General features: G+C 38.2%; 1 protein-coding gene and 1 pseudogene across 1 annotated transcript in view; both read right to left on the bottom strand.

Annotated features, from left to right (window-relative positions):
* The window catches only part of chadlb (chondroadherin-like b), a 10734-nt gene extending 3277 nt beyond the window's left edge, over positions 1 to 7457 (bottom strand). Inside the window, exons 1-6 of the mRNA XM_016453350.1 lie at positions 7230 to 7457; positions 6237 to 6408; positions 5936 to 6130; positions 5540 to 5841; positions 1919 to 2420; positions 465 to 1151 (exon numbers count right to left, since the gene is read on the bottom strand). Coding sequence (XP_016308836.1) covers positions 465 to 1151; positions 1919 to 2420; positions 5540 to 5841; positions 5936 to 6130; positions 6237 to 6408; positions 7230 to 7261 — 1890 coding nt within the window. The 5' untranslated portion in view covers positions 7262 to 7457. The remainder of the gene's footprint in view (positions 1 to 464; positions 1152 to 1918; positions 2421 to 5539; positions 5842 to 5935; positions 6131 to 6236; positions 6409 to 7229) is intronic.
* Positions 7458 to 8365: 908 nt separating this feature from the next.
* Positions 8366 to 12235, bottom strand: part of LOC107663185 (ran GTPase-activating protein 1-like) — an 8490-nt pseudogene continuing 4620 nt past the window's right edge.

A 12235-nucleotide genomic window follows, 5' to 3' on the forward strand; every position in this document is an offset into this window, starting at 1 on the left:
CTCTCTCTCTCTCTCTCTCCCTACTGTTAAGTAACTTGTGCATTGTTTTACGTACTTGTTTTTGGCATATCCGACCGAACTACAAACTTTCCAGTGATGTCTGTGAGAAAGGTATATTCACTCGACAAGCTCGCGCATCTGCGCCGCCGCGCGCTCAATCCACTCAGCATGCTTTGTTTATCAGCTTGCGCACATCAGCTCGCGCACATTAGCTATACAGGTGTTAATACTGAATGTTTAACGTTATATTCATTGCATACATATACTTCGTAGTAGACATCCTTAACTCCATTCTGCTGTCTGTTGTTCTGTTGTCGGTGTTTCTTTGTCTGAATATGGCGCTTATCACATGCTGTGTGGTATCGGCGTTTGGTATCGGGGCATTTTAACGAGTACAGGAGCTCAGTATCGGGCCGATACCTATACCAGTATCGGTATCAGTGCATCCCTAGTTTTATCCTTACCTTTTCTAAACCCATATGATTAAGGTAAAGATGTTTAAGTGTGGCAGCAACTGGCTGAAAAACCTCTGGTCCGATCCAGCGAATAGGGTTACGGGAGAGATTAAGCTCTGCTAGGCTGCTGGCTTTAGAAAGGGCCTCACTTGGAACTTCTTTGAGTTTGTTTGTGCCTAGATGAAGAGTATCCAAGTCAGGTGCAGGATCAAAGGCCCTGGAAGCAACCGCTGTGATGGCGTTGGAAGTGAGATAGAGGCCCCTCAGTTTCTCAGCACCTGTCAGGATCCCTGCTTCTAGTTTAGCGATAGCATTATTCTCCATGTGCAGAGCCAGCAGACCAGGCAACAGCCTGAATGCTCCTTTGGGGAACTGAGTGAAACGATTCTTCTCCAGATGGAGGTAAGTGAGATGGGGCAACCCCTTGAATGACTCAGGACTCAAAGAAGTGAGGTCATTTTCTGAGAGGTAGAGGTAGACCAGACTCTTCATTCCACTGAAAGCCTCATCTTCTACCTCGTGGATCTTGCAGCGCTGCAAGTGAAGGGAAACCACTTCCGCAGTGCCTGGGAAACTGTTTGTAGGAACGTAGTGGAAATGGTTGCCCCGTAAGTCCAACAAGCGTGTGTCCAGTGAAAATCCACGGGGGATCTTGGTGAGGCCTTTGTTTTCACAAGATGAGTGGTGGTTCTCAACCTATAAAATGTATGTGGGTCAATGACAATAGTGTTTTTTTTTTTTAGTATGACTTTATACGGTTATATTTTTTGTTAATTTTTTGCATTAAAATTTATTTTAATATTTTCTAATTAATTTTTTGTTTTCTTTTTCGATTTAGTTATTTTAGTATTTCAACTTTTAAAATGAGAAATGGCCAATGGCTGAAATAAAATCATATTTTATTTTATTTTAAGAAATGAAAATGGTTTTAGTTTTAGTTACTGATTATAACCCTGAATAGAGTTCAAGATAAAGAAAACTTTTTTGTTAAAAAAAATAAATAAAATACAGATTTTTTTTAAAAATATGCCAGTATAATAGAAATGTGCACACAGTGTTAATGTTTATGAATTTTTTTATACTGTTTTCAAAAATGTCCTGTGGTGAAAAAGTAGAAAGTAATAACTTTGAATCATTATTAATCATTATTTAATTAAAAAAGGTTATAAACACATTTTCCATGGTAGAACGTTTGTTTGTTTATTTTTATTTTTTTCAAATATCTCAAATTATAAGGTTTTAGGGGAGCTGCACCACATGACATGCCTTATGAGAATGCAAATGAAAATTATTTGATATCATATTAATAATAACAATAATAATAAACTATAAAATAATAATTTATAAAATAAAACTGCTCCTCTTTTATAATGTTTTGCAGTCAAGTCAATATAAAATAAATTAAGTGGGGGAAATGGAGTGTCACTCTATTTTTGCATCTACCCCAGTAAGTCTTCACTCACCTCACACTGACAGTTGGCTGGGCATTTGACTTTATCTGGAGGTGGGGTTGTGGGGAGTGTGGGCAGTCTGCTCAGCTCCTCCAGCTCGGCCTTCAGCATGGCCTCCTGGCTCTGACAGCGCAAATCAGCAGGCTGTACCGCCTCCAGATTCTCACCGGACAGATGTGCAGGACCTCCACACGTACCACCCAAGCGAACACGCTCCCGCATCGCCCACTCACGCAGAGGCCGCATGTAGCAGCTGCAGTAGATGGGGTTGCCTGCCAGATTGAGGCGAGTCAGTTTGGGAGAGCCGGGGGCCATTGGCTGCAGGACGCGCAGCTGGTTATGGCTTAGGTCCAGATGAGCGAGACGAGGAGAAAGCAGGATAGCTGCGTTTGAAAAATCCTGCAGGGAGTTATGATCCAGAAAGAGGTGAGTGAGTTTGGGCATAGATACAGACTCCTCTCCAAGGTAGGTCATGGGGTTGTAGCTTAGCTCTAAGCGAGTTACTTCTGGAAGTCTGGAGAGAAAAAGATGAGTGAAAAGAAGAGTAAGAAATAATGATATGCTTTTAAAGTAAGTTTTCAAATATTTTCTAAAACGGATTATTCTGTTATTATATTGTACACTCTAAAAAATGCTGGGTTGTTTTAACCCAACTTTGGGTCAAATATGGACTAACCCAACTGTTGGGTTAAATTTTTCAATTACATTTTTAACCCTAAAGTTGGGTTAGTCCATATTTGACCCAAAGTTGGGTTAAAACAACCCAGCATTTTTTTAGAGTGTAGCATTTAAAATATTTGATGAACATTTATTTATTTACTGTGGAAAATAAGTAAATCGTAGCAGGTTGGCACATAGACATCTAAGTGTTAACACATTTTTCAACTATTATAATAATTATATTTTATCTTTTTTTACAGTCTATGGTACAACCCCTGGCAAAAATTATGGAATCACCACACTTAGATGTTGTTTACCCAAATTTTCAACTTCATAACAAATAAACGAATCACAGGTATCACACAAAACAATTTTTGTTTAATAATTCAACATTCTGGTTATGTGAAACATACCTCAAAAAAAAAAACGATATTAAACTTTTAATTAATGAAAATTTGTTTTCTATATCAAGTAGAGGAAAAAAAATATGGAATCATTCAATGCTGAGGAAAAAATTATGGAATCATCTACCAAAATACACCGTTAGTACTTTGTTGCTCCTCTTGCTTTTATGATGGCCTGAATTCTTTGGGGCATGGACTTCACTAATGAAAAACAATATTCTTCTTGAAAAGTGAAAGTGACGTGACATGTGGCCAAGTATGGTGACCCATACTTGGAATTAGTGCTCTGCATTTATCCCATCCTAAGTGCACACACACAGCAGTGAACACACACACAGCAGTGAACACACACCCGGAGCAGTGGGCAGCCATTTTTTCTGACTCTCTAACCATTAGGCCACGACTTCCCCCACGACTTCTTCAAGCTGGTTCCAACTTTGTCGAATAGCGGTTGACAGATCAGCTTTGCAAGATGGAGCCTTTTCATGGACCAGTTTTTTAAATTTCCACCATAAATTTTCAATCGGATTGAGATCCGGACTGTTTGCTGGCAATGTCATTGAGGTTATATGCCTTTCCTGAAGAAAAGCTTTAACACTCTTTGCTCTGTGGCAAGATGCATTATCATCCTGAAAAATGACATCATCACCAAACTTCTTTTCTATTGATGGAATGAGAATAGTGTCCAAAATTTCAATGTACACTTCTGCATTGACTGTTGAAATAAGGATTGCCATTTCCCCTGGTCCTTTACCTGACATGCAACCCCATATCATAAATGAGTTGGGAAATTTGGTTGTTTTCTTCAGGTAGTCATCTTTATACGTTTCATTAGAACGGCACCAGACAAAAGTTCCAGCATCATCTCCTTGTCCAATGCAGATTCGTGATTCATTACTGAATATCACTTTCATCCAATCATCCACACTCCATGACTGCTTCTCTTTAGCCCACTGTAACCTTGTTTTCTTCTGTTTAGGTGTTAATGCTAGTTTCGTTTGGCTTTTCTATATTTAAATCTCATTTGAAGTAATTTCATTCAGCCGGTTTCTTACAGTTCTGTCACACACATTGACTCCTGTTACCTGTCCTGATACCGCTGCATAGCCAAGGACGTGAGATGCAGTCCAAACACTGTAAAGTACAATTTAGACCACCATGATGCCACCAATTCACACCAGATCCGAAAGGAGAAAGGTAGAAAAAAGAAACTTTCAGACAGACAAGTGAAGCCTCTCAAAATTCTTAGTCTTAAGGACTGAAGAAAGACCTCACAAGGACTGAAAAAAGACCTCACGAGAACTGTGTGACAAGATCAACATCGGAAACTGGGAGAAGAAGGACTTGTTGGCAGAACAGCAGCAAAGAAGCCATTACTGAAAGAGAAAAATAGAGTGAAATGCTTGAAATTTGCAAAAGAACACAAGAAATGGACAAAAGAACATTGGTATAAAGTGTTGTGGACTGATGAATCCAAGAGTCCAACAGTTTGACAACAAGCGAAGAGTGAATGTTTGATGGAGAGAGGGGAAGAGATATAAAAATGAGTGTCACTTGCCAACAGTTAAACACAGAGGGTGTAGTATTATGGTGTGGGGTGTCATTTCAGCCTCAGGAACAGGTGACTTAGAGAAAATTGATGGCATCATGGATAAGAAAGTATACCACAACATTTTGGTGAGGCACGGAGTACCATCTGGGAGTCGTTTTATTGGGCCTGGATTTATTTTCACCATGACCATGACAATGACCCTAAACATTCTTCTAACTATTGCCAGAACTACCTGCAACAGAAGGAATCTGCTGGAACATTGAAAATGATGGACTGGCCCCCTCAAAGTCCACACCTCAACCCCATCGAGCAAATTTGGGGTGAGTTGGAAAATAAACTGGACAGATCTATTATACATTCAAAAGAAAAGCCTTTGGCTTGAGTTGCAGAAGGCATGGGATAACATTAGTGTTGAAGCTCTCAGAAAATATATTGACACTATGCCAGAGAGGTGCGCAGCTGTAATTGCTGCAGGTGGACATACCAAATATTAAAGTTAAAAGTGGACAGTACGACTCACTTCATCTGATATTTGTTGTGCTCAGAGCAACCATCTGCATGTTTCATGAACATTATGAAATGAAATCATATTTTGGAGGCAAAAAACTATCAATATTTTCCAGATCTGTCAGGTGTTCTAATTTTGGCCACCACTGTATTTTTACTGTTTTATAATTTACCTGCCTTTTCCAGGCCTAGAAATCTATTTTAAAATGAGGCTTCCTCATATATCTAGATTTTTCAAGACCGTAAGAATTGAACTGGTTCTTCAAAGAAAAAAGAAAATGGTTTGAAAGGTCAGTTAAAATAAGAAGATATTTAATTTGGTGTTGTTGGGCTTATTTTAATGCTTGTTTGCTCTTACTTTAAACCATTTAAGTCATTTTGAGGCCCCCCTGGACTCACTGATCAAGGTTAATGTTAATTTATAAAGACTGATATTTTTATAAGTAGTTAATTGTTAGTTCATGGCATCTAAGTCAATAACTTAAACCTAGAATATTTCTTTAAGCTCACCTTGTCATCGTCTCAGTGGGGAAAAATTGCAGCTCATTGTTATCCAGGCTCAAACGTGTTAGAGTGAAGAGGCCAGCAAATGCTTCTGTTGCCAGATAATTGAGAGAATTGTGACTGAGACGTAGCCATTTGATGTTCTGCAAACCCTGAAATGCCATGTTAGGTATGTACACCAATTGGTTGTGTGTGAGTGAGAGGAGGTTGAGAAGGCCAAGCTGTGAAAAAGCTCCAGGCTGGATCTCCTCCACTCTGTTTCGGTCAATAATTAGCTGCTTCAGCGATGAAAGCCCATCAAATGACTCCTAGTGTGTTAGGAGAGAAAATTATGAGATGCATGCAAAGATTGTCCAGAATTACAATTATAAAGACCAATCCATTGTGTCTTGCTTGCGTTACCTGGTACAGGATCTCAATCTTGTTGTTGGCCAGGTTGAGTAAGACCAGCCGGCCAAGTCTGCGGAAAGCCCCTTCCCGCACCCTTCGGATGTTGCTGTTCTGCAGCGACAGGTGGGTGAGGTAAGGGGTGTGTGTGAACACCCCTGTAGGAAGCTCCTGCATGTCATTTCCTCTCAGGTCGAGTTTCACTGTTATCTTGAAGATATACAGAGGGCAGCATAAAAGCAATGCAAATATTACATAATTTTATCGAAATTCAGTAAAAATAAGGCCATAGTGATCAGGGTGGTGCACAGATTACCTCATCAATGGTAGGCGGCACCTCAGTGAGATTCTTGTTGACACAAGCAACCGTGAGCTGGATGTTGTCACAGATGCAGAACTTTGGGCATTTGCCCGACTGCACAGTCTGGAACTTCAGGGCAAGTAACAATATAACCGACAACTTGGGAAGGCTAAACATTTTGGTCTTTCTGTGTAAAACAAAATGTACAACACCAAGTAACAACTTAATTTACCTTATTCAGGTTACTTTGTAAGGGGGAAAAAAATCAGCAAGCTTAATTAAAACTATGCCAGTTTAGTTTGCCATCGCTGCATGATTTGAGGATTTAGAGTGTTGAGCTCTGCTGGTATGTTTGAACTGGCTGGATTGAAGGCATTCACATAATTTATGGTTGAATGCAACTGCTTCACTGTCTCAAAACTGAATGTCAAAACAGGCACTTCAGGAGCACACTCCAATGTGAAATCTGACAATTAAATCCTCTTATAATAGCTATATTTCTACATTTATTCATCCAAATTAAAAAAAAAAAAAAAAACAGGTGTAAACAAGTTATGACAATAACACTGGGATACAGTACAAGTGTCAGCTTTATAATAAAGATAGATCTAACCAAATAGGTGAGCTGTGGAAAAGGGTATTTTGGAAAGGGTAAGTTGTTTAAAATGTTATGAATTCGATTAAATCAATTATTGATCAGATTCGTTGTCCAGAACAATGTTCTGGCGTTTATGTAAAGTCTGCTTCTTCAATAATGGCTTTGTTTTGGTTTTTACATTTAGGTGAAAACCTTTTAATACAGTTTGACGGCAGATTCTCAGTGTGTCTGTATGCCCTGCTGTTGAGTATGAAGAGCTTATTTTATAATTTGTGAAACATGCTTCAGTCGTTAGACTCAGCATTTGAAGCCACAACTAATTAAAATTACAATATTTTACATTTTTAAAGGAATAAAACAGTCAATAACTTACTCTAAAAACGCAATAAAAATCTTCAAATGTTCCTTACCTTATCTGTAGGGACTCTCTCATGGTCTTCATAAACAAAAACACGCTCCGTCATAAACAAAATACTTACAAAATAAAATTTCGAACAAATGCGGAGAAAATCATTACATAAAAAGAGTTTTAAAACTCTACTTCTTACGGAGCAGCGAAACCGAAGCAGCCGAAAAAATGATTTTCCAACTGCGAAATATGTTGGTTGAGTCCCATGAGACTTCAGACCACGGCTCTGCAGCACACAAAGACGCGCACTGTTCTGTCTCTCAGAAATAAACCACCGGAGGAGAGAAGGCTCCCTCCAAGTGGTTCAACACCTATATTCTTTTCAGAGTCAAGACACTGAGAAAATCGCCCGACAGGCTTGCTGGACCGCTCAAGGCTCAGTGAACTTGGGGCATTTATGTCACTCAGGCGTTTGGTGAAAGCGCATTGGAGTGAGGGCTGAACTACAGGACTTTATAACTGCATGCAACGTCTTTAAATTTGAAAATGGTGAATATTACAATGAAACACAAACACGATTTTTCTCCCATGAAAAGAAAACTGTTTAATATCAACAAAATGGAATGTTGCAAATATGACAATATTCAGTGCATACCAGTTCTAGTATTAAATATACTAATGTCCAAACATTTTTTTCCACTTCACTTTCACTGCCTTCTTCATTTCAATCCAAAGACTTTAAGATGTTTATACTACTTGATTTTGGTTTTAATTGCACCACCAGTATCTCACAATATGGCACATCTAATAAAAGGCATGAGAGCGTGAACATGCCAATGTCAATGTGACAGTTTAAGTATTGACAATTGTTCAGAAATATCAGTTATAACATTACAATCATTTAAGGTTTAAGCGATAATTAAGTCCTAATTATCATCCAGTGCCTTTTTTCCCCCATTTTCCCTGTCCATGTATAAAAATAGAAGCAATATTTCTAAAAAGAGATGAAAGAACAACACTCTTATTCAAAGCTAACTGTCTACAGTTGATCTGTAAGGAAATTCAGTTCATTGTCATGAGGCACTAGTCATCACTGTACTTTGCCAACCTTTGCAGTCTGAGATCTGCATGCCAAAATGGATCCAGAATTGACTGAACTTAGATAAACTAGATCAATAGTTTACAAAGTTTCATGTATCCTGTCAAGGTTTTTTTTTATTATTTGACCCGTATTAAGTAATTTCAGTGGCTCTATAATGGGGTTTAAGAATTAAGCAGTGGTCCTTTTCACCAACGTGGTCTTGAGAGCATCTCTGGCATTGCAGCAGGATTCTAAGACTTTGCCATTTCTGGAAAACAAACAAATACATATATGTAATGTCTTAAGATCATTATAGCACACAGAAAAAAGGTACAAAACTGTCACTAGGGTGGTAACCTTTTCCAAAGGTACTGTACTGATATGTACCATTTTAAGTACTAACATTTACCATTTAGGGGTAAAAGAGGTACAAAGATGTATCTTTTAGCTATTGTACCCCTTAACTGTCACCGTCCCACCTGTGGGACGCTTGGCACTCTTTTTTTTGTTGTCCTTTTTCTCTATCAAATCTTTTAGTAATCATCATAAATCATATACTATTTGAAAGCTTAGAAGCCCAAGATTCATCCTGTGAAACCCATTTTGAAATCGGACATTGCGTTACCATGGAAATGGTACTTTAAAATCTTTTGGCGGTCTCCTCCCCCTTAGTGGGCGTTGTCAAGTGTCATATTACAAAATGCATTAAGCTCTTTTACAATCAAAACTTTTTATAATCTTGACAAAAAACATATCATTGGAAAGGTCTGAGTCTCAGGATTCCATATTTGGTGGTTATTTTGAGATAGAAGTAATATTGACAGAGAAATCTAGACATTTGTGACAGAAAAATGCAGTAAAAATGTTTTTAGAGTTTGGATGGCACTCGGTGGCTGTTTGTGGTATAACGCCCGAAATAAACTCAGGAACCTCAATTTTTTTCACATCAACTTCAAATTTGGAACATAACTTATTTAGAGACAAGGCTTTAATTTTATACCAATTTTAGAGTAAAACCGGTTATATCAAATATTTATTATATATAAAATAAAATAAAATTAATATAGTGCATTTTCTTTACAGTAAATTTAAACTACCATAAATTTTTGTTACTTTAACTTTTAATTCCACTTTTGCGATAATCTGCTGATTTTCTTCTTTAAAAAGAGACCAAACTTATGTCTGTATTCCAAAGTGTTCATAAATTTAACACCAATTTAAGTTTGGATAGTGCACCTGCATGCCTATTTTAAAAAATGTGGGTTGACCGTTAAGGGGCAGTGATACTGTAGCTTTCTACCTTTTATTTTGAGTGCATAGGTGGTCAGGAAAATGCAGTAAAACTAGATATACATTATATTTTGAACACAAACTAACCGTGACACAAATTCTTGCAGAACTCCAGCCTGATCTTCTGGGAAAAACTCTTGTGCAGCTGCGCGCTCCAAAGCAAGTAAGTGTCCGGGCAGTACAGCTACCTTCTTTATCTTCTTATCTTCACTCTGGAAAAGCAAGCAGCAGTAATAAACAACACTGACAAAACGGGGGGAAATGAAAGACAAACTGAACTGAGCATCACATCGAGTATAGTACCTTTAAAAGTCCCAGGTTCACTATCAGTGAGGAGATAAAACTATAAGATTGAGAGTAGGAGTTGGAAAAGGCTTTCCTCAACAGGGCATCTGGCCGAGAAGATGAACAGCTGATTAGTCACACAGGTTTGGAACAACATGAGGGTGAGTAAGTGGAGACAGAATTTTCATTTTGGGGTGAACTGCCCCTTTAAATGTTTAATTGTATGGTATTGAATCATACCAGTGCTCTCAAATATAGCTTGCTTTACTTCTGGTTCGTCTTTGTATACTGATGAAATCTTGAGAAAAACTTCTGACACCTTACTAGCATCTAAGACGTCAACCTAAAAAAAAAAGAGGAAATGATTTCATGGGGTTGGCGAACAAGTTAAACCATCCTGATGTACAGCTGAACCTTATGAATCAACACTGTACCTGCTGCTCAATGAGCTGGATCCTTTTGGCTCCAAGGGAGATCAGTTTCTCAGCTGATGGGGAGATGAGGAAGGACGTGAGCTCAGAACCACAGTGAGGCTCCTCCTGTGGCGAGAGGACAATGCAGGTAAACTGCAAATAGTTCATCTGATGTAAAATAGAAACACATCAGGTTTAGCAGTCCATTCAGGCATGCAGATGTTTGCTAGGATCACCTTTTCTTCAATGACATCTTTTGTTCCATTGACACCATTTTCCTCTGTATCTCTTCATCTTCCTTCTCTTCTTCATCTTCCTCCTCCTCCTCCTCCTCCTCATCATCTTCAGGCTCTCCTTCATCATCACTGCATTAAGCACATCTTTCATTAGTCTAATTGTAAAAGTATTTCAAACACAGGAAAATATTAATTTGCCTTCAATTTATTTATACAAGAAACAACCAATGCAACCCAGATAAATACCTGAGCGAGCCCAGCAGATCTTCCATGTTCACGCTCTCCATCACTTCCCTGAGAGCCTCACAGCCTTCCTCTCCAAAGCAATTTCCTAAACATGCAACCAGAAAAGATTACAACAGAGTAACAACTTTGACACCAAATTGAATTCAACAGAACAGAGACACTACAGTGTGTGCATAATTATTAGGCAAGTTGATATTCTGATATTTTTTTCCCAAGCACATTTTACCAATTCCAACCCACATCAATCTTAATAACTACTATTCGTTTTGTATTTAATCATTTATAAGTGATATATAATTGTCCATGAAGGCTGGAAATGAAAAACTCCTTATATTCTGGTGTGCAGAATTATTAGGCAGGTTTTCTTTTACATATAAAATGAGCCAAAAAAGAGACTTAACTCAGACTGAAAGTAAATAATTATTAAATGCCCATGAGAAGGATGCAATACATCATAGTTAGGCATGACCATTGGACAGCGAAATGCACATTGGGTCAGAAAAAACAGGTGGAGAAAAAAAAAGACATGTTAACTGCAAAAGAATTAAGGTGAAGAATTTGGTGTGAAAAGAGTTCATTTTTAGTCCATCTCTGCAAGACGGACTTTTCAGGAAAGAAGATGGACTAAAAATTAACTCCCAAAACTTACTGCCAGATTCTTAAAGACAAATTCTTGAAAGAGTAGTACAAGTGGATGTGATGCTGGTACTTCAAAATCAGTCTTCATGTATTTCACAACACTTCAGCATGTTATCCTTATTAAATGAGGGTCATTTTATAGGATTTTTTACCCAAGCAAAGTCCCTGAGAACCAAAAACATTGCACTTCTGGAGACTCCAGGTACATTGCAGTTCTGGAAAATGGTGGCACTGGAGACTAAATGGTTCCTGATGGTTTCACACCTAAATCTTCACCTTAATTCTTAAAGGGATAGTTCACCCAAAAATGAAAATTTGATGTTAATCTGCTTACCCCCAGGGCATCCAAGATGTAGGTGACTTTGTTTCTTCAGTAGAACACAAACGAAGATTTTTAACTCAAACCGTGGCAGTCTGTCAGTCATATAATGGAAGTGAATGGGAATCACGGCTTTTAGAGTAAAAAAAAACATATACAAACAAAACCAAATTAAACCCTGCGGCTCGTGACGATACATTGATGTGTAAAGACATGAAACGATCGTTATGTGCAAGAAACTGAACAGTATTTATATCGTTTTTTTTACCTCTGATGAACTGCAATGCACTGCAATGTATGAACTGTCTGAACTGTCCTGAGTGCGTCCTCGACAGCCGGCGTGAGAAGAGTCTGGCTGCAGCTTGGCGCTTGCACTCTCAGACGTGCATTCTCAGGCTTGCACTCTCAGACACTTGCACTTCCGCTAGCGACGTCACTTGCAGTCTTTTTTATTTTTTATTTAGTTCTATTTATTGATTACTTTTTGTTTGAATCTCTCAACATTTTACAACAGTATAGCCAGGTGGTGAAGACAAGAAAAAAAGAAACTAAATTACA

The sequence above is a fragment of the Sinocyclocheilus anshuiensis genome, unplaced genomic scaffold (assembly GCF_001515605.1).
Source record: "Sinocyclocheilus anshuiensis isolate Anshui unplaced genomic scaffold, SAMN03320099.WGS_v1.1 scaffold2321, whole genome shotgun sequence".
In the NCBI taxonomy this organism is placed as follows: domain Eukaryota; kingdom Metazoa; phylum Chordata; class Actinopteri; order Cypriniformes; family Cyprinidae; genus Sinocyclocheilus; species Sinocyclocheilus anshuiensis.